The 22,844-nt window shown below is 37.3% G+C and overlaps 1 protein-coding gene across 14 annotated transcripts in view; it reads right to left on the bottom strand.

Moving 5' to 3' along the window:
* LCLAT1 (lysocardiolipin acyltransferase 1) overlaps positions 1–22,844 on the bottom strand; it is a 187,003-nt gene that overhangs the window by 65,317 nt on the left and 98,842 nt on the right. For all 14 annotated transcript variants that reach the window (XM_036262195.1, XM_036262192.1, XM_036262188.1 and 11 more), the window contains 2 exons: positions 19,519–19,665; positions 14,166–14,282 (listed from right to left, as the gene is read on the bottom strand). In XM_036262195.1, the coding sequence (XP_036118088.1) occupies positions 14,166–14,282; positions 19,519–19,665 (264 nt within the window). The remainder of the gene's footprint in view (positions 1–14,165; positions 14,283–19,518; positions 19,666–22,844) is intronic.

The raw sequence follows: 22,844 nt of genomic DNA, 5'->3' as shown, positions 1-22,844 counted from the left end.
GAACTGCTCTTTCTCATTCTGCCATTAGCCAACACGAACGAGAACTCTACGGCTACGTGGAATGTTTAACACAAAGATGCTGTGAGGATGCCGGTCATGACGGCACAATGTGAGGAACTATGGGAGATCTCTCTGTCATAAGTCCTCCAGAAATGATCATGCTTTTTCTGAGCATGTGGTTTGCTTTATCTTATGGACCTTGTCAATCAGTTTCCCTCAATGGAGGGTGACAAAAAGCTCATGGCCAATTTTTGGACCCATATTTTATAGAAATATAGAACCTTGTAACATATATTTCACATATTAACCTTATAACATATAAACTAACCTTAATTTTACCTTACTTTCTTCTGCTATGTTGTGGTGCTGCTGTTATTGTAACACACATATTTATGTTTACATCTTTATTTGAACTTTAAATCTTTATTGGGACACAGTAGGATATAAAATTACATTAACCAAGTGGCTGATTGGTTCAAAGAACTTAAAGGGTATTTATTATATGCCTGGCCTGTGTTGAAAGCTGGGGATGAAAACTGTTAATGGGACAGACTTGATGCTCTGGAAACTGAGAAAGGATGAAATAAGACAATTAAACAAGTGATAATACCTTAGGAAAATCATGTACATAGGGCAGGTAGTAGGAAAAGCATTCACACGGGGAACATGGAAGTCTAAGACCGTTGAAATGGCTTCCCGAATGAAGTGTTATAAAGCTGGGACCAGGAGTCTGAGTACGAGGAGCTGTGCTACAGTAGAGAAGGCTCAGAGTACTGTGCACTCGGGAAATGACAGCAGTCAGTCAGGCTAGGACAACTAAGGAGGTGGGAGATAAGACCAGGAAGGTAAGCAAAGATCAGGCGAATCAAGTTACAGAAAGCAGATTTAACCTTGGAGCACTCTGAAACCCAGAAGAGTTTGGCTGGGAGCTGACACAATCAGATCTGCACTGTAACACTGATTAAGTGCTTACTATTTTCCAGGCACTGTGCTAAATGCTTTATGTACATGACTGCAATAAATCCTCACAAGGGTCCTACAAAGTCATATAAAGGAAGCACTATTGTTATTCCTATTTTATAGATGATGAAACTGAGGTTTACTGACGGGAAGTAATCTGACCAGTCACGCTGCTAATCCTCGTGAAGCCAGACTTCTAACTCAGGTCTTAGACTCCAGAGCCGAAGTGTCTACTTTAGTGGCCTGCGAAGCTCATTTAGAAAAAAGGCTTGATGTTCCAGCTACAATGTACAGAAAGTATTAGAGAGACCAGAACTAGGAAGATCAGCTGAGCAGCTGTTTGATAATTCAAGGAATATGTGATGACAGTGAGAATATTAAGAAAAAGATTAATTCTAAGAGATGGAATCAAAAGACCTAGGTTAGGATTTCAGTGTACGTGAGAAAGGCAGAGAGGGGTGGGGCAAGAATGACTCCCAAGTTTATTACCTGAGCAACTGAGCAACAGTAGTTAAGACAAAGGCTCTACAATGAGGCTCCCAGCTCTGCCATTTAAAAGGTGGGAATCTTGGACTGTTAGTTAACTTCTCTGAACCTCAGTTTCCTCATGCATATAATGGGGATGATAATACCACCTCCTCCAAGCATTAAATAAACTAATGTGAAGCTCTTAGGATAATACTAGCATAGAAACACCCAATTAATGTCATCATTACCACCACCACCATTCTGTGGTATGGGGATTATAGGAGGAAAAGGCAGAATGACTAATTCAGTTTCGAACATACTGAAGTACCTGCAGAACCTGAGGGGCAAGGGTCACATTTATGGCTCTGAACTAAGAAAGGCCTTTGGGCTAATGACTTAAACTTCGCATGTGGATGATCATTTAAGCCAGGAACCTGAAAGGCATGGCCTGGAGAGAAGGTGTGGAGTAGAGAACAAAGGATTCTAGGAGAGCCTTTTGAGGAACACAGGCATTGAAGAGACAGAGAGATATAAAGAACCTGCAAAAGTCTTGAGAAGTGACCAGATTAGGAGAAAAAATGAGAAGCTGAGGGAAGAGTGTATTTTGGACGAACCAATTGTGCCAATGTTGCTAAGAGGGAAATAAGATAAGGATAGAAAGGCATTAATTGGATTTAGAAATAAAATCTTTGCCTTGTTGTCTTATTAAGAAGGTAAAATGTAACATGTATTAAGACAACTATTAATTCTAGGTCTACTGGGCTAAGTCCTATTAGAGAGGAAAAAGATACTCAATCCAGATGACTGCCAGCTGGGGAAACAGGAGTGAACGCTTAGAAGAAAATCATGAAAAGAACAGTATTTGGAGTTTAAAGAAAACAGCAAAGCACTGCAGGTTTCAGACTTCACAGACATAACCAGAGGCAAATTCAGACAGCGTAAGCACAGTCAGGAACAGTCCATCAATTCCAACAGGTTGGCGCCCGCGGTATGAAAGAGTGGTAAAATTATTTATTTATTTTTTTTATCGTCCTCACCCGAGGACATTTTTCCATTTTTTGTTCAGATAGAGCGGGAGGGAGAGAGCGGAAGAGAGAGAGAGAGAAACATCGACGTGAAAGGGACACATCGAGTGGCCGCCACCCGCACGACCAACCAGGGCCGGGGACAAACTGCAACCGAGGTACGTGCCCTTAGCGGGAACCGAACCCGGGTCCCTCCGGACCGCAGGCCGATGCTCTAACCGCTGAGCCAAACCGGCCAGGGCAAGAGTGGTAAAATTAAAAAAGAAAAATTGGAACCATATTATAGAAAGTCTGGACCAAGGGAATATGGAAGTAATGCAAATATTTAAATGTCTTTCTTCCCCAGAAAATACCTAATTATTCTTTAATTTGTTGCTTATATGCTACCTCTTCAGTGTCAATTTAGGGAAAGATGAAATAACCTTTCTTTATGTCCTTTATGTTACTTTCTATTCAGATCTCTTATGACAGACACTGTATTATAATTATGTTTCCTAAATCCTATGCTACTCAAGGAAATGGGCTGTGTCTTGGTATTTCAACAAACCAAACAACATATGTGCCCAAGAAACATTTTCTAAACAAATAATAATACATATGATTACATTAGAGTGGTACTTTATGAAGACTGACTGTTAACTGTGCGTAATATGGATTAGCAAAGGAGAAAGCAGAGACAGACCAGTCAAAAGCCAGGAAGAGCGAAAAGAAGTAATGAGGTCCATCTATGGGGCCACTGTGGAAATACAGGAAGGTGGGACGTGTCTGAGAGATGCTTCCAAGGGAATATCGGTAGAATTTGGGGACCGAATGAAATGGGGCAGAACATAAGACTGACTTTTTAAAAAAACCTTCAGCCCTGGCCAGTTTGGTTCAGCGATTAGAGTGTCAGCTCGTGGACCAAAGGGGCCTCTGGTTTGATTCCTGGTCAAGGGCACACACCTGGGTTGAAGGTTCCAGCCATTTGGGAGGCGACCAATCAATGTGGCTCTCACATCAATCAATCAATCAATCAATCTCTCTCTCTCTGTTTCTTTTCCTCCATCCCTTCCATTTTATCTAAAAATCAATGGAAAAATATCCTTGGGAGAGGATTAACAACAACAACAAAAAAGTGTACCCTTGACTCAGTAATTAGAGTTAGAAATATATCCTAAGGAAATAATTATAAAGATTCATGGATACTTCGGTATTATTTATATGTGTGGAAAACTGGAAACAATTTTAATTTTGAACAATAGAGAAGTAGTTAAATAAACAGTGCTCCCTCTATCTGACAGACCACCATGCATACATTAAGATATCACACTTACAAAAATTATGTAAGGATAGCAAGAAAATGTGTATATTATAGTAGGTTATAAAGAAAATTTTATAAGACAAAATATATGACTTGACCCTAGATTTGTTTGATCTATATAAAAACGTGGAAAAACACAGGAAACCATATGTCACAAGGCAGGTACTGAATATTTCTGAGAAGTGATTGATAAGACTATGAATGCCTTATTCTTCTTTGTAATTAATTTTCCAATTTTTTAAATAATAAAAATGTTGTTTCTAATAACAAAAATTAAATATCCCTTTTTTGCAGGAAGTGAGCTAGTGTGAGAAAATCAAATTGTCAGGCTATTTTTTCCTAAGAATTGGTGGAAAAAAAATAGAACCAAAATTTGAAAGGACAGATAATTTGGGCATCATGTTTTTTTATTTTGTTTTATTTTAAGGATTAGAGAAATGGAGGAGAAACTGGTAAATATAGGATCTAGAAAAATAAAAGTGAAGCTTACCAAAAGGATATCCTTGATGTATTTTTCCATTTAAACAAAATGCACAGTACAGCCAAGGATACCAGGGAGAAATCTTGGAAACAGAGGGAAAATAAAACCCTACAATGATGACATTTTTGTAGCATTTGGAATAGAAAAACTGTTAGCTTATTACATAGTGTGAAAAACATGGGCTTTGGCATCAAGCAGACCTGGGTTTAAGTCATGGTGCCTGTACTTAGCAGCCATGTGACCCTGGGCAAGTTACGGAAGTGAGTCACCTCGAGTGGAGCACGGTGCAAGCCACCACCTAGCGCACTTAGGAAAACGAAGCAGTCTGTATGCAAGCGGCTACTGGGGTAGCTGTGAGCCCAGGACCCCACCCGCAGACTGTGACTCAGCAGGCTTGACACGGGTCCTGAGTATCAGTGTTTTAAAAAGCTTCCTGGGTGAGTCTACAGTATGGGCAGGAGAAAGAAACATGTGAACAACTCAGTGCCTGGCACATGGTAGGTACTTGGTAAATGTTAGATGCTGTTATGTACAGAATATAGGGCTTCTATCACTTTTCATTAAGGCTGTCATGAATTTTTTTTTTTTTAAACACAATGACAAGATATGTCTTAAGTGAGTATCTCAGACATTTTTTTATATGAGAGAGGGGAGGCGAAGAATGGACTAAAATGAACACAAAGAAAAACCAATATAAATGCCATTTATGATTTAATGCAGTACCATGGCATTCAAAAATTCAACATGAGTGACTCCAAAGGTTTCTGACATGGTTCTGCATAATTTTACGGAAGCAAATTTGAATAATTTCTGCTTCATGATGCGTAGAATCAAGTCACTTAGTTGATCGGTATGCTTTCCCACTGATCAATATCCAAATTTCATTTAGGTTTTGTTGTATTCTATTCATCACCATGAACAAAGAAAAGTTTCATTTTTTTTGTAAAATGGCCTCAAAAGAGAGTCAACTTCTATGTTACAAAGATATCTGCAAATCTGGGGAAATGTAAAAGGTCTCAGAAAATATTCTAGCAACTGTCAAAGATCTACTATACAATTACACTTTTTAACATAAGGGAAAGGTCTTATCTTATTTTATAAATAGTCTCCAGCAATAAAAAGTCCCATGAAAAGGTCAAGGTACATAGTATTGAGTGCACCCAACATTTCAATAGTCTACCTTTCTTCCTGGCCTTCTAGAACATGTTGGCTGTTACAAAGGATCTTCGAAATGCAATCCTGGGGGAGGCTCACCAATTAAGACAACTACAGTGTGAGCCACAGAGAGTAGAGGCTGCTGGCCATCTTTACTCCCCACTATATACAGCCAATATAGGCAAGGAAAAGACTGGGTTATAAGTAGGTAGTTGGGTACAAAGCAAAAGGTTCAAGAAATTAAATGGTCTAACCATGTTGCAGAAGACTGAGCTGTCTGGGATCAGCATACTGCGTTTCCTTCTTAGATAATCGCCAACTTTCTCAGAGCAGATGAGAACTACTGTAGATCAAAATGAGGGAGTCAAAGACAGAACGACCAGAAACTGCACCTTGAATCCAGGTGTTAAGTCAGCAATTCTCTCTCCCTGGATATAGACTGGAGTTCTGCTCAGATGTGCTGATCCATATTACCTAGTGGAAATTTATTTTTTCTTTAGTGGCTAACCCTATATCCCCTACATTAGTGGAAAGACAGTATTTTCATTCCTTCATATTTAGAATTTAAGCATATGAACTAAATATGGATAGAAATATGGACTATTCTACTTTGAATTAAAAAGCATGTTATTTCTTTCAAACCCAAAACTTACATAGATCCATATGATGTTTTAGTCTTAACACATGAGCTGATTTGCTTGAAATATGATCTAGAAATGGGCAGGAATTAAGTTTTTCAACAATATGGCTCCACAAACCTTCTGAAATATTGTCTGTTACTCTACAACACAAATCTTCATCTCAATGAGACTGGTTTTGCTTAGTTGACTGCTCAGATCCACTGGCCCAAATTATGTGCCCTTTCTTATACTCTTCCTTTTCTGCCCTCATGCTCGTTTTTTTCTATCTAGTTATGTAAAGTCTCTAAGGTTTAAGAAAAATCCAACCCCATGAAAAAGCCTTACCTGAGTAGTTCAACACTATATGACCTCTCTTTATTGAACACTCCTGTAATTATTCAGCATAGTATTTATATATTATATACCATGAAACTTAATATGTAATTATATTGTCTTATATTAATTTTTAGATTTTTCCATGTGTATCGTCAATCCATGAAGATGTTCTTGAAGGCAAGATTATTCGTAAACAAGACATACCTTTAACCAAATATGACATTTCATCCTTATCCCCAACTACGTGAACCTAATTTTTTTAATTGCAGATGTCCTTCCTTTATCACCCTCCTCTCCACTCTTGCCCCCCCCTTCACCCCACTGTTGTCTATGTCCATTGGTTACGCACATAAATTCTTTGGTTTATCTCTTCCCACTCCCCCATACCCTTTCCCTCTGAGGTTTGTCAGTCTATTCCCTACTGCCATATCTCTGGATCAATTTTGTTCATCATCAGCTTATTTTGTTCATTATATTCCACAAATAAGTGAGATCATATGATACTTGTCTTTCTCTGATTGGCTTATTTCACTTAGCATAATGCTCTACTGGTCCCTCCATGTCATCTCAAATGTTAAGAAATCTAACAGCTGCATAGTATTCCATTGTGTACATGTGCCACAGCTTTTTTTTATCCACTCATCTACTGATAGACACTTGGGCTGTTTCCAGATCTTAGCTACTGTAAATAGCGCTGCTACGTAGGGGTGCATATATTTTTTCTGATTGGTGTTTCAGGCTTCTTAGGATATATTCCTAAAAGTGGAATCACTGGGTCAAATGGCAGTTCCATTTTTAAATTGTTGAGGAAACATCGTATTGTTTTCCATAGTGGCTGCACCAGTCTCTGCCCTTTTTTTTTTTTAATCCTCACCCGAGGACATTTTTCCATTTTTTGCCCAGGTAGACTGGGAGGGAGAGAGAGGACCAGAGAGAGAGAGAGAGAAACATTGACGTGAAAGGAACACATTGAGTGGCTGCCACCCGCACGACCGACCAGGGCCGGGGACAAACTGCAACCGAGGTACGTGCCCTTAGCGGGAACCAAACCCGGGTCTCTCTGGACCGCAGGCCGACGCTCTAACCACTGAGCCAAACCGGCCAGGGCTCTGCCCATTTTTTAATTGGTTTATTTGTCTTCCTTTTGTTGAGTTATATGTGTACTCTATATATATATTGGAAATTAACCCCTTATCTGATGTATCATTGGCAATTATGCTCTCCCATATAGTGGGTTCCCTTCTCCATTTTGATGCTTGTTTCTTTTGCTGTGCAGAAGCATTTTAGTTTGATGTAGTCCCATGTATTAATTTTTTCCTTTGTTTCTCTTGCCTTAGGCGTTGTACCAGTAAAAATTCTACTGCATGTGATGTCTAAGGTTTTTTTTGCCTACTTTTTCTTCTAGGATTTTTATGATTTCACAAGTTACATTTAAGTATTTTATCCATTTTGAGTTCATTCATGTGTATGGTATAAGTAGGCGGTGTAGTTTCTCTTTTTTTCTTTTTTGCATGTACCTGTCCAATTTCCCCAAAACCATTTATTGAAGAGACTGTCTTTATTCCATTGTATGCTCTTGCCTCCTTTGTCAAATGTTAATTAAGCAAAATGTCTTGGGTCAAGTTCTGGATTCTCTGTTCTGTTCCACTGATCTATATGCCTGTTCTTGTGCCAGTACCAAGCTGTTTTAATTACAATGGCTTTGTAGTATAACCTGATATCCAGAATTGTGATCCCTCCAATTTTGTTCTTCTTTTTCAAGATTGCTGTGGCTATTCAGGGTCTTTTTTTGTTCCATATATACTTTTGGAGTATTTGCTATAGATTGTGAAATATGCCATTGGTATTTTAATAGGGATTGCATTGAATCTATCAGTTGCTTTGGGCACTTTAATGATGTTGATTCTTCCAATCCATGGATGTGGTATATACTTCTACTTTTCTATATCCTCCTCCTGTTTCTTTTTTTCAATGTCATATAGTTTTCTGAAGACAGATCTTTCACTTTCTTGATAAAGTTTATTCCTAGGTATCTTAATTTTTTTGTTGCAATGGTAAATGGGATTTTTTTAAGTTTCTCTTTTTGTGTGTTAATTATTGGTGTATAAAAATGCCAACAATTTCTGGCTATTGATTTTGTATCCTGCTAGCTTTGCCAAATTCATTTATTAATTCTAGTAGTTTTTTGGTGGAGTCTTTAGGATTTTCTATGTACAATATCATGTCAACTGCAAATAATGTTTCACTTCCTCCTTTCCAATTTGGATGTCTTTTATTTTCCTTCTTGTCTGATCACTGTGGCTAAGATTTCCAGTATTATGTTGAATATGAGTGGCAAAAGTGGACATCCCTGTCTTGTTCTTGTTCTTAAGGGAAATGCTTTTAGTTTTTTCCCATCGACTATGATGTTGGCTGTAAGTTTGTCATATATGGCCTTTATTATATTGAGGTATGATCCTTCTATTTCTACTTTGCTGAAAGTTTGTATCAAAAATGGGTGCTAGATTTTGTCAAATGCTTTTTCAGCATCTATTGATATGATCATATGGTTTTTATCTTTATGTGGTATATCACATTGATTTTGTGATTATTGTACCAGACTTGCATTCCTGGAAAAAATCCCACTTCATCATGGTGTATAATTTTTAAAATATACTGCTGGATCCAATTTGCTAATATTTTGTTGAGGATTTTGGCATCTATGTTCATCAGAAATATTGGCCTGTAATTTCCTTTCTTTGTAGTATCTTTATCTGGTTTTCGGATTAGGATTATGCTGACCTCACAAAGAGAGCTCGGAAGTCTTCCTTTCTCTTGAATTTTTTGGAACAGTTTGAGGAGACTAGGTGCTAGCTATTCTTTGACTGTTTGATAAAACTCCCCTGTAAAGCCATCCAGACCAGGGTGCTTGTTTGCTAGGAGTTTATTGATTACTGTGTCTATACCCTTAGTTGTTATAGGTCTGTTCAGGTTTTCTGACTCTTCCCTGTTGAGTTTTAGAAGACTGTATGATTCTATGAATTTGTTCATTTTGCCTAGGTTGTCCAATTTGTTGGTATATAATTGTTCACTGTATTTTCTTACAATCTTTTGTATTTCTGTGGTGTCACTGTTACTTCACCTCTTTCATCTCTGATTTTATTAACTTGGGTTCTCTCTCTTTGTTTCTTGGAGTCTGGCTAAAAGCTGATTAATCTTGTTTATCTTTTCAAAGAACCAGCTCTTGGTTTCATTGATCTTTTGTATTGTTTTTTTTTAGTTTCTTTTTTTTTTTTTTTAACTCTCATTTATTTCTTCTCTGATCTTTATTGTTTCCTTCCTTCTACTAGCTCTGGGATTTTCTTTTTGCTCTCTTTCTAGTTCCTTAAGTTGTAGGTTTAGATAATCTACTAGAAATGTTTCTTATTTCTTGAGGTAGGCCTATATTGCTATGAACTTCTCTCTCAGGACTGCTTTCTCTGTGTCCCATAGATTTTGTGTTGTTGTGTGTTCATTTTCATTAGTTTCCAGGAAGTTTTTTATTTCTTCCTTGATCTCATTGGTAACCCATTCATTGTTTAATAACATGCTATTTAACCTCCATGTGTTTGAATGTTTTTATTATAATTGATTTCTAGTTTCATGCCATTGTGATCTGAGAAGAATCTTGATATCAGATAAGATTGCTATGCCTCCAGTCTTGGTGTGGTGGCTTTCTTGTGGGACCCAGTAGAGTAGCCTGCTAGATCTTCTGAGCTGGGTGCTCTAGAGATGTCCCTTGTGTGGGTTATGTGGGCTCTTCTGTTGAATTTGGATTTGGGTCTTGACTGCTATTGTCTGTTTGTGGGTGGGCTCAGTTCTCAGGGTTGTTCATTGTGAGTCTTAACTCCTATCCTGTCAACCCTGTCATGCCAACTGTAATACAGAATAAAACAAGGCAAAACCAGACCAAACCAAAAAATTCCCCTCAAAAATATCAGTATCAATAACAGCAATCACCTCAACAAAAATATTAAAAGACACAAAACCAAACAAAAAGCACATTCACACACACAAAGAATACTAGGAGATGTGAGACCAAATGAATTAGAAGTGGGAGGGGAAAAAAAAAAGGGAAGTCAAGGCAAAACCAGACCAAATCACAAAGAACCTGAAAAAAATACCAGCATCAACAGTGATAAAAGTACTATCCTGAACAAAAAGATTAAAAGACAAACAAACAAACTGAAAACACACATACACAAAGAATGCTAGAAAGTGTGAGACCAAAAGAATTGGAAGAGGGAGAAAAAAATATATATATATGAAAGTAAAGAAATCAAGGCAGAAGCAGACCAAACTAAAATGCACCTGAAAAAAAATATCAGCATCAACAGTGATAAAAGCACCAGCCTCAACAAAAAGATTAAAAGACTAACGAACAGAAAACACACACGCACGCGCGCGCGCACACACACACACACACACACAAAATATAGAAGGCATGAGACCAAAAGAGCTAGGAGTTGGAGAAAAAAATATGAAAGCAAGGAAGGCAGAGACTAGAAATAGGGTAAGTATAAAAAATAAAAGGTAGAAAATGATGATGGAAATAATAATTTTAGAAAGTAATGGTAAATTGAATAAAATATAGAAGAGCAAAATAAAAAATGGGGAAAGAAAAAATTGAGTTAAAAAACAAACAAACAAACAAAAAACACACACACCAAAACCACCATCACCACTACTATCACAACAAAAAACCTTGGATCAGCTATTTATGGAGCTCATTGAATTTTGCTCTGATGTTGGATTTGGCCCCTTGAGTGTGGGTCCCTGTCGTCCTGAGCAGTTCTCTGGTGCAGGCCAATGTGAATCACTGTTTTTGGCCTGGCCCTGGGACTCCTGGCTGGAGCCACTATCTGAGACTGGGATCCCAGGTAGGCAGGTGCGTGGGGCATTCCTAGCCCACATGCTGGGTGCCTTCAGGGCTAGTCACTTGTATGTATTTGCTCTGGGAAGCTTTCCCTTCCTCCAAGGCACTGGGCTCTAAGGATTATCAGGACCAGTCAGGGTGGTTTAAGCAGATTTGTGTTGGGGGTGGTGCCCTACAGAAGGGGAAGGCAGTTTCTTCCTCTCTTTCCAATGCCTCAGCTCTGTCTGGGTTGCTAGCACCCCCTGGTTGCCACCCCAAGCAGGGGAGAGTAAAAAATAAAGGAGAAAAAAAGAAAAAAAAAACAATGCCCTGCTTGGCTCTTTAATCTTTCAGCATAGTCAGCTCTTGCTGTGCAGGACTTCTGCTCTCTGCCCCGCCCCCACCCCCACCCCCCAACGTCTGAGTCCCCAACACCGGCCCTGCCACTGCAGTGCTGATTTTCAGTCCAGCGCTGTTCCGCTGGTGGGAGAAGGGACGCCTCCTCCTCACTCAAAGTGGGGCGGCACACGCCTCTCTCCTCAGGCACTCTGGCTAGCCCTCCCCAATGCTTTCAGTGCATATCTGGCCCCTCAGCTTCACTGCTGTGTGACCCACTGGGACCCCTCCTCTGGTGTGTTCTGCTTCCTGGGCTTTCTAGCTCCCTCCATCAGGGGAGCTTTCCAGGCTGGTGGCGGAGCGGCGCACTGGCTTTTAGCGTGGGGTAGTGCTAAGTCCCCCGTGGGCCGAATCACCTCCGACTCCCACCGCCGGATGACGTGCTCCCCTTCCTTCTCTGTTGCTCTCACTCAGGACTTCGTGTGGGGCTGAGTCCCTCCTCTGCGGGCAGGAGCTGCAGGGCCATCTTCCCGGCCACGCCCGCAGCTGTGAGAGTTCACCCGCCCACTTCGCATCTTCCCTGCTCCTTGCTCACAGTATTTCCAAAAAGCTATTTTCAGGTGGTTTTTCAATTTGAATGTTCTGCAGTTTAGCCTCAAGTCCAGTCCTGTGCTTGGAGGAAGCGGACAGAACTTTCTCAGGCTTCAGCCATCTTGCCTCCCTATTATGATTATAGTACCCAGGTTCCACTCTACTTTCTAACTGAGGCAAATGGAATCCTCTGTCTTTTTTCTGATACAGAGAGGGGGCAAAACAGTTGCCAGTTCTGGCAGGAAAACTGCATACTGTGGTTGTTGACTAGTACTAAGCAATGACTAAGTAATACACATCCCCCAAAGTTATAAATCAGTTTGCTACTAAAATAGTTTCCACATTTCAGAACTATAGATATATCCGCTATAAAATAATCTCTCAATTATCCTGCCTACATTTAGAAAGATCTTTATTAGCAAAAAATGTCTTCCAACAGCATATTTGTGTTAACAGAAAAATCCAGCAGATGAATGTGTTCCATGATGTCAGAAATACCTTTAATGAAATCATTAACTACTATAAAATATTAGATTATGTGAAAAAATAAAAAACATATTGTTGAATGAGAAGAGTGATTCTGAATTAGAAGCCACAATAAGTGGTACCGTATTAAAAGAAGAAGCAAGAAAATAAAAAGTATCACTGCTTTAAAGTCCCTGTGCCTCTGCATGCCTCTCACGGGCAGAGGCCTGCACTCCCCAGGAGCTGCTATGGACAGGTGGACACTCACTCTTCGTACACAATACAGCCGTCAAGCCCACTTCACAGCTAACATGAAGTATACTAGCTATAAACAGAATTCCAAAAGCAAGCCAAACTAATAGGGACAACATTTTCAGGTTGTAATATAATTTTGGATTGACTGTATATTTCTTTAAAATCACGGGTACTTAGTCATAAAGATGCTTCATCTTGGCAGTGTTTATTAACTGAGCTTATGCTTAGTATCTTCAAGCACACTGAACCCTAATGAAACAGCAATGCCACTTAGGGAAAGAAAACAGAACTTTATACTTACATAATGTTTCAAGGCCTTTCATGTTAGAAACAAGCAGTTTTGTGACAAGGAAGCAATTACAAGATGAAGGTGATAATTTGTCACAGATGTCACCATTATACAATATGGTTTGCTAGAAATCAGAGTGGAAAGCAGAAATGTGCAAACAAGATTTTTCTTTTGCAAGGTGATTCTGGGCTTTGAATTATTCTTGTAAAATTAATAACACTTCAGCATGTTTCTGGATAGTTCCTTTTTCAAATACACTAATATGTGTGCTATTTGTTTATGTGTACACATGTGTATGAATAAATAAACCTGAAGCTGTAATAAAATTTGTAATTTTTTTTACATAAAATTATCAAAATAAACATTTAAGTGGATGTTGGGTGTAGTATTGGCAATGGAATCACCTTGTCCCCATCGGCCCTTCAACAGACAAGGCTCTAGGAGAAGTAAGTGTGGGGTAGTTAGTAGTATGGGCTACAAACAAGGAAGCAGAAGAATGAGGTTCTATCCTTGACCTACAAAAATGTACTAACGACCCTTAGATGCCAATTCTATTTAACTATAAAATGGAGGTAGCATTACTGCCTTCCTACCAACCAGAACCATTTGTTGTTGGAGTGGAATAATAAATGTAAAAATATTTTTAAGCTATAAAGAACTATAGTATAAGTAATAAGACATTTTCAAGACAGTTTTGCTGCTCTGAGAAATACCTAAAATGAAGTGATAGTTTAGTTTTATATATAATTTTCTGTCTATTCCAAAAAGGGGGAAAAAGTGTTTTTGCTTTCATAAAGATATCTTTTATATTTCTAAGAATACATAACAAAACATTGTAGTGCATGGGGTCAACTTAGTGTAAAACTATAGTATCTCATTTCCTGAGTTAAAATATAAAAAAGTGCTCTGTAAATTCTAAAGGGATATATATGCGTGTGTGTGTGTGTATATATATATTTGAGCAATCTTTGCCACTTTTATGAAAAACCATGCTTTGAGATGGGTGCTTACCTTCTCTTAGACGGTCTACTACAAAAGTAAAGCCAGTAGTTCTTGGATGTAAGACATATTCATATTTCTGAAGTCCATTCTTTTCAGCAAAATCATTACTTCGAGCCTTGCTGTTTTCTAAACAAAACAATAGACCATTAAAAGCCATAAAATAAAGGAAGATAATGTGAAGTAAGGAAACAGTACATAATTTCTTAAATAAAAATGGCAATTAAATTCCCTGTAATTACTGAGTATAGTATACTGAATCAAATGAGAAGATATAAACACTTTAGTAAATCCCTAACACAGATCCTAGAGTTATGTATTTATTGGAATTTTAAAAATTTTATAAGGCATTAATAGACTTTTTATAATGGTTCATAAATTCATATTCAAATCTTTAAAATTCTTTAAGAGATTTCATAAAAGTCTATATTCAGTGAAAACTAAAATACAAATAAAATCCTGATAAACTAAAATTTCCATAAAATAGTCTACATAATAAAAACTGAAATACTAAAATATAAGATGCTAATAAAATAAAACTAAAATAGTAGTAAAATATAAGGCGATTAGACATCTAGAAAAAATAATTAGCAATATGCCAAACATATCAGATAAAGATTTTTTTTAAACCAATAATTTAGGGCTTTAATGCAAAGTGAAATGTCTTCCTTGCTCAGGCACAGAGCATGCTAATATTACTAACCAAAACCATTCCACAACAGAATGGGCACATGATTAGCACATCATGTACGAACATCTGAACATGGTTTGGCTGAGTATAGTTACAGAGTCAAGTATATGTTCCAGTTGTTGGCAAAAACTTCTTTTTCCATTCCATGAGGTAACTTTATAAGTTCCAAGAAGAACCAAACCCATTATTCAGCAAATATATTTGGAAAAAGTAGGGTGTTCAGAAATCTGGCCTCAACCCCTGGGGAGATCATGAAATAGCTTCTGATGACAGCAGATGTTAGAACCTGCAACCTTCAGCTGCATCCTGAAATCTAGACTATTCCAAGGCACAAGAAAAAGACCTACATATATATCAACACAACTTTCCTAGGAGTAAATTTAAAACCATGGAGTCCTCAAAACCTAAAAAAACACAGATGGACTCAAAATATTCAAAGAACACTCCTATAAAAGGTGTGTGTGTGTGTGTGTGTGTGTGTGTGTGTTTTGAAATAAATGAGGAGTTGAGTCAAAAGAACTAAATACCCACAGATCCCCAGCAAGTCAAAAGTAAAGGTCCTAAACATGAGAAGTAATAAGCTCCTTTCGCATTCTTTTGAGGAGAATATCCCAGGCATTGGAGTACAAAACATTGTTTTATCCACAGCTAGCAGGACCTTACATGGGATGAGGAAGCCTAGAAACACTAAAAACTGTGTAGTTAACTACTCTTCAGTTTGCTCTTGTATCTCGTTATAGATTTTAGGGAACTGAAGACCAAACTGAACTCTGCTGTAGAATGTGCATACAAGTCTAAGTAGTTCTAAAACATATAGTCACAATGTGGGAAGGTAGAAATAATCAGAGAGACAGAGATTAGAGATGCAGATTTTCCCTCCATCCCTACTTCATCTACCCCGCCCAGACTCTGTGGTTACTGGTAACTGCACAAGCATCCCACTTTCTGACCACAGTCTCCTGTCCGGTCTGCTCACTCCCTCGAACACTCCAATGCCAGCACTCCCTCCACACCAATGGGCCGGCCAGCCGACTGGCCACTTTGCTGCTCTCAAACCGCCCAGGCATGTCCCCTCCTCAGGGTCTACGCATTTGTTCTTCCCTCTTCCCAGAATGCCTTCTACCCCAATAGCTGAATGGCTTTGTTCATTTAGTCTCTACTTAAATAGAAACATAAGGGGCTTTCTCTGACCACCTTACATAAAATAGCACCTATGCCCCATCTTCTATTACTCTCTCCCTATCTTTATTTTACTGCACAGCATTTATAAATGCCTGACATATTTTTATTAACTTACTCATTTTAATCTAGTTTTCCTCATAGAATTTAAGCTTCATGTAAGTAGGGGCTTTGTTTTGTATATAAAGCTCCAGGTTCTCATATATTAAATGAAGACGTTTCACGTACAAGGGTGTTTAATTGTTAAAATCTTTCCAAATCAGAGAAACAGAACCCAAAATTATGGTATACTAATTATGATGGTTAATTTTATATGTCAAATTGGCCAAACATTATTCCAGATGTTTCTATAAAGGTATTTTTTATAAGATTAACATTTAAATCAGTAGACTTTGCCCTGACTGGTTTGCTCAGTGGTTAGAGTGTCAGCCCACAGACCAGAGGGTCTGAGGTTCAATTCTCAGTCAAGGGCAGGTACCTGGGTTGCAGGTTCAATTCCTGGCCCTAGCTGGGGTCATGCGGACACAAGGAAGGAGGGATGGGGGGAGAGAGAGAGATAGACATGGATGTGAGAGAGACACAAGGACAACTATACTATTAATTTTCCAATTTTGTTTAGAAGTATATATGTGTTGACATGCCCATACATATGCCTATGTATGTGTGTGAATATGTGTGTGTCACCACATGACACAAAACTAGTGGAGTAAAATCAGAATAGTGTTTCTTTATGTATAGTAGGATTAGAGTAATTCTTGTACGCCTATATTTCTAAATTCCCCCAAATTAACATAAATTACTTCCATAAGCAAGAAAAAAGTTATAACCAACAATAACATATGAAGATAAAATCTATGTAAAATTACATTTAAATGCACAAATTTGAAAATGTACAAGCAAGCTGGATTTAGGACTTAAAGAGGATTACAAAACAGGCTCTTTGGGCTTAAAAACCCAAATTTAGAGTTATCTATGGTTAACTAAAAACACCTTTGAATTAACAGACACATTTTCAAAACTGAAAGTATTTTGGTATTTAAAAAAAAAACAAAAACATTTATCCCAACTTCAAACTATCTGTATAATACTGTTTTTTAAAAAGTTTTTTAAAGTTTCAGGATTGGTCTGTTTTCTCTACTTGGCAAACAATCTGGCTTTTGTGAGTTGGCCTTACAAATGTATGTGCCATTTTAACTTTTAAAATATTCAACTATATCATGCAGTGGTGAGTACTCTGGACCCTGAAAATATGCAATAAGAAGTTAATTAAGTTCATCAACTAAAAAGTAGACTTGAGAAAAAACATAAACTGAAAGAAGTTTTAAATTATATTGTGTAGGCTCTGAAGATCTAATGTAGGAGCATTTTAAATCTAATGTACCAACATAGCAGCAACCCGTGAGCTCTCACTACATTAGCTTTTAATTCCTAAATAACTTCCAAAATTCTCATTCTTTAGTGTGCATTTTGGCATTCACAAATACAATTTATCTATCATTTCAATAAATGACACACTGATATAGCTGCTAGTCCAATGCCCAAATTTAAGCAATATACATTCTAAGTATTATAAAATTTAAATATGGCTCTGTCCACTATAATTTCCCAATGACAGTTTAGCTCTGGCAATTAACTTACAATATATTTTCAAGCATAAACAATATGTAGCCAATATTATCCTCAGATCCAACTACTTTTAGAATTTAACTATAAAAATCAAATATATACTATGTAGTACGCATATATTTTAGTATATAAGACTAGTATATTAAAATTTCCATGGTTCATTAGCTCAGTTCCATTTGTGATAGATGAGTCAAAGATCTCTTCCTTGCTAACAAGGTTTACCAAAATACTTTAATTTCCTGTATTGATATATTTTGGCTTAGTCAGCTATTCATTTAAGTGGTTGTGTAATTTGTATTTTTCATTAAACTCTCTTTTTGGTACTGGTTCCATCCATTAATATGTCCGGAAAGTGAATTAGTATTCACTAATTCTCTCTTAATCTCTAAGGATTGCCCCTCTTAGTAGCTCTTAGTTGCCTCGATCTGGTGTTGAGGAGTCATAAGACAAGTTCATGTTCCATCTCCCCATACTATTTGATTTTTAGATTTCAGTTCTGTCCTACTTCAGTCTGTCTTCCCTTGTACAACAGACCTTCATCCACTGGATCCTTCTCAAATTCTGCTGTATCTTTCTTAAAGTAACTAGGATGTTAAGTTTTTTAATTTTGCTCTCTTGAGAAAGAATTCTATAGAACTGCTTCTTGTCCAAGCTTATACCCACAGCCCCACCCTTGTTCAACCAGAGCAGTTCTTCAATCTGTCTTAAATCCTAAACTATAATGGAAGGCTTCCGCTACAAAAATCACCTTGACTTAAAAACATGTGAAAACTTGCCCGGCTGGTGTGGCTCAGTGGACTCAGCATTGTTCCATGTACTTAGAGATCCCAGTTCGATTCCTGGTCAGGGCACATGTCCGGGTTGCGGGCTTGATCCCCAGTAGGGGACGTGCAGGAGGCAGCTGATCGATGTTTCTCTCTTTCTCCCTTTCTCTCTCTTAAAAAATCATTGAAAACATATATTTTTCAAAACATGTGAAAACTACTGATTTCGCAAAGATGAAAGACTGTATTTTGTTTTTAATCTTTTAAACAATTCATGGAAATCCAATGGCATTCCTGGCCTATGAGTTTGATATCTGGGAAGGCAGGAAGTCCTAATTACGTCTTCCTATGTCCCTTCCACAACTCAATTACAGCTGTTTTCTTGAGAAAGGACAAAACCTTTCCTATTTATATTAGGGATGAGGCTTTAAAATACCAGGAAAAAGGCAATATATTAACTTAAATTAACAATAAATGAAATTGGTTATTATCAGATGCTTTTTTAATAAGAAAGAAATTGAGGGAAAAAATGGGCCAATGGATATATATATTTTGGAAGAGAAGAGAAGATGTAAAGAACAGGAAGGGGGTTCTTCTTTCTCAAGATTGCTTTGGCTATTCAGAGCTTTTGTGGTTCCATACAAATTCTGTAAAAGCTGATATTTAAAATACATTCTGAGATTCAAAATAAAGCTCCAGGATGGCAAGTACAAATAATAATGATCTCTTGGGGTTGCCCATCATAAATTCTGTGGGCTGGAGACCAGGAGTGTTGGGTTCTAATGTGCTACTGGTTAACTGAGTGGCCTTAGGGATGGGACATTAGTCTTGTTGGTATTCAGTTACTTCATCTAAGACAGCGGTCTTCAATCCTTTGGGGGTCGAATCCTTTCACAGGGGTCGCCTAAGACATAACAGTAGCAAAATTACAGTTATGAAGTAGCAACAAAAATAATTTTATGGTTGGAGGTCACCACCACATGAGGAACTGTATTAAAGGGTCATGGCATTAGGAAGGTTGAGAACCATTAAATAAGAAGTTTAGACTAAATGATTAGTTCCTTCACGTTTTAAAATTCTGTGATCCAAACCCAGGCTACCTTACCTGTGAGATCAGTCCCTTCTGGGAATATGAGGAGTTGAAGTGGTTCACGGATATCACAAAAATAACCAATCATGTCTTCAAAATGGCTTTTGTCATCCTTCCACTTCCTATGAATGAAGATATAGGCAGCAGCCTGCATGGCCCAACCTAGGATCAATTTCACAAGCATTTACATACAATGTTATTGCCAATATCCATATTATTGACTATAATATTTGTTTTGTTTTACTATGAATGATTTACAACAAGACTCTCATACCTTAAATTTAGCATGGATCTCGGATTACAAAACACATATAACAGAGAATATGCTTAAAGGAGTTTGCTAAATTCTGGGGTTTACAAAATTATCAAAAACATCTTTTCCAGCCAAACCTACCTATTAAAATATCAAAGAAAAAAGCTTCGCTAATATTTATCAGTAACTCATCCAAAGTTTTAACAATCCTAATTAAACAGACTTTTTAACCAAGCTACCTACAAGAAATATACAACTATGTGTTGTCAGACTTACAAAGCAGTAAGCAAAGGGTTGGTGTCAAGTCAGGTATACAAGCACACTTCAATACACCCCTTCTGTACTACTCAATCTTTATATTCAGCTGCTACATTCAACGTTAGCCATTTCTTTAGATTTCATTTAAAAGAGAAAATATGCAATGGCTATAAACATGTTAATCAGAGAATGCTCTGTGATCACATTCCCTTTCTTAAGGCAAATCGACCTTGTCACCAAAGATGTAGCCCTAAAAGAGCAGTGTTTTATCCAACCAGTCATTCCTCCCCGCCCAGAAATGACTAGAACTACTGTGGTAAAACCTAACTTAAGTCATCAATCTAAAGTCTATTCAAAAGTCTATGGAGCATGAAATTCTTGGCCCAAACACAGTAACTATCTTAGCCAATTAAATGTTCTCAGAAATTTACCTGGGACCATGGAGAAAACAAGTTGGTAATATATATAAAGGCAAATAGATGAACAAACAAAGCAGATAACAGAGACAGTAGCAGCTGAGGCAAGATAAAGATAGTATACTATAGTGAAGATCTAAAAAAAAATCTTGCAGCTGAAGTGCCTAAAGCTGATTTTGATTCAGCACAAAAGAGAGTTTTAGTCTCCACAAGCACTGGCCAGTCTATGGAACTACCTCTTAAGTTATCCCATAGAGTCCATATTTCTCTTAATACCCTGTGTATCTTTACAATATACTTTCACTACTTCAGCTAGTAGGGATAAGTGATAGTTCCCTGCAAACAAAGAACACAACTAAAACAACAGCTATCATCACTTGGTAAATACAATAGTATTTGAGAATATATAAAATTATTAAATCATTTCTCAATGATCAAAAAACTATAGAACTTTATTTAGTTTGAATAAGTTCAAACTAGAATACTATATTCTACAAATATAAATAAGCATATACAAAAAAGAAATCCACTCTAGTATAGGTCTTGCTGTTATGTATCCAATTACTACTCACCCACTGTACTGTCAGTTATATCTATCAGTACTGGACTTGATCTTACACTTGACCCTCTCAAATGTCTCCCCTCCTTCACCCGAGAAAACCTAGGCCAACAATGCAGTGCTTGTAGGTCATGAAGCTCTGGAGAGAGACTGCCTGGGTTAGAATCATAACTCTACCACAAATCAGCTGTTTAGCCTTGTCTTTAACCCTCATTGACCCAAACTGCAAAAATTAGCAGAATGCTGTAACAGTATTTACCCGAGAGAGGCTATTACAAGAAGTAAATAAAATTATTTAGCACAGAGTATTCAATAAATAATAGTAATTATTATTATGACTAAGTTGCAATTAACACAAAAGATAGTGTATCAAAGGACATAAAAATATAACAAAGTTCCATTCACAATAGCAAAAAAACAAAACAACACAACCCTGAAGACACCACATGAAGACAACTATACTACTGGGAGAAAATTGTGAGACATACAATGTTTCTGAACTCAACCCCCACACCAATGACCTCCAAATTTATAATTTACTAGTTTAATGTAATTACAATAAAAAGTCCAGTGGTTGGAGGGTGTATGAGAATTTCGCTAGTTGATCCTACAGATTATCTATAATAAGGAAGAGGTAGAATATCCAAGATAATTTTAGAATAGTAGAAAAGATTCACACCATTAAACATATTCATTAAATGTATTATGAAGCAACAATGATTAAATCAGAACAGTGTATCTGCAAAAATAAACACATAAAAAAGAATGCAAGACCTAGAAAAAGGCCCTTGAATATGTGAAAAATTTGGTATAGGAAAATGAGAGATTTTAAATGAGAAAGTAAATAATAAGTTGACTGGGTTTTGGGGTTTTTTTTTTTACATTTTTATTGGAGATACTAAGTGTGTAGGTGTAAAGTTTAATGAAATTTTACATATATCTGTGTGACCACATCCAGATTAGAACCTTTCCAGCATCCCAGATGTTCTCATGTGTCCCTCTGCCAATCAATACCCCTCCACCCCAGCAAAGAAAACCATTCTTCTGACTTCTTTCACCATAAATCGTAAAAATGAAATTACACAGCAGATATTTTGTCTTTGACTCAATATTGCATTAATGAGATCCATCCACATTGTTATGTGTAGCAGTATTTCCTTCTTCGCATTGCTGTGTAGTAGTCAATTACATGAATATATCACAACTTATACTCCTGATGGAGAGATTTCCTGGATATTAGGAATCAAGGTAATACAGATATTCTCATAGAAGTCTTTTGTTGAACATAAGCACTCAATTTTGTAGAGGAAATACTCAGGAGCATCTACTGCCTCACAGAATTTCTGCATGTCCAGCTTCAGTAGACATTTTCCAAAGTGATTGTATGAACTGACATTACCACCCACAATGTATGAGACTTCTAATTGCACTATCGATAGCCTTATCAACACTAGGTCTTATGAGTCCTGTTAATTTAGCCATTCTGATCCAGGTGTAGTAGTTTTAATTTGCATTTCCCTTATGATTAATAATATTGAGAACCTTTTTATATGCAAATTGACCATCTGGATATCTTCTTTTTGAAGTGCTTCTTTAAACTTTTTGCCCATTTTTAATGGAAATGTCTTTTATTAACTTGTAGGGTACAAAGTTCTTCATCAGATAAATACACATAGGAGATACACACACACACACACACATATATAATTCTAGGTTTCACATATATATTAAACATCTTCTTTAATCTGTAGCTTGCATTTTCTTTCCCTTAATGGTATCTTGTTAAGAACCTAACATCCACCCTGGCCGGTTTGGCTCAGCAGTTAGAGCTTCGGCCTGCGGTATGGAGAGACCC

This window comes from Molossus molossus, unplaced genomic scaffold, assembly GCF_014108415.1.
Source record: "Molossus molossus isolate mMolMol1 unplaced genomic scaffold, mMolMol1.p scaffold_m16_p_15, whole genome shotgun sequence".
Classification (NCBI taxonomy): Eukaryota; Metazoa; Chordata; class Mammalia; order Chiroptera; family Molossidae; genus Molossus; species Molossus molossus.
Note: the sequence above shows the minus strand (reverse complement) of the source record. Positions and strands in the feature narration are given on the sequence as shown.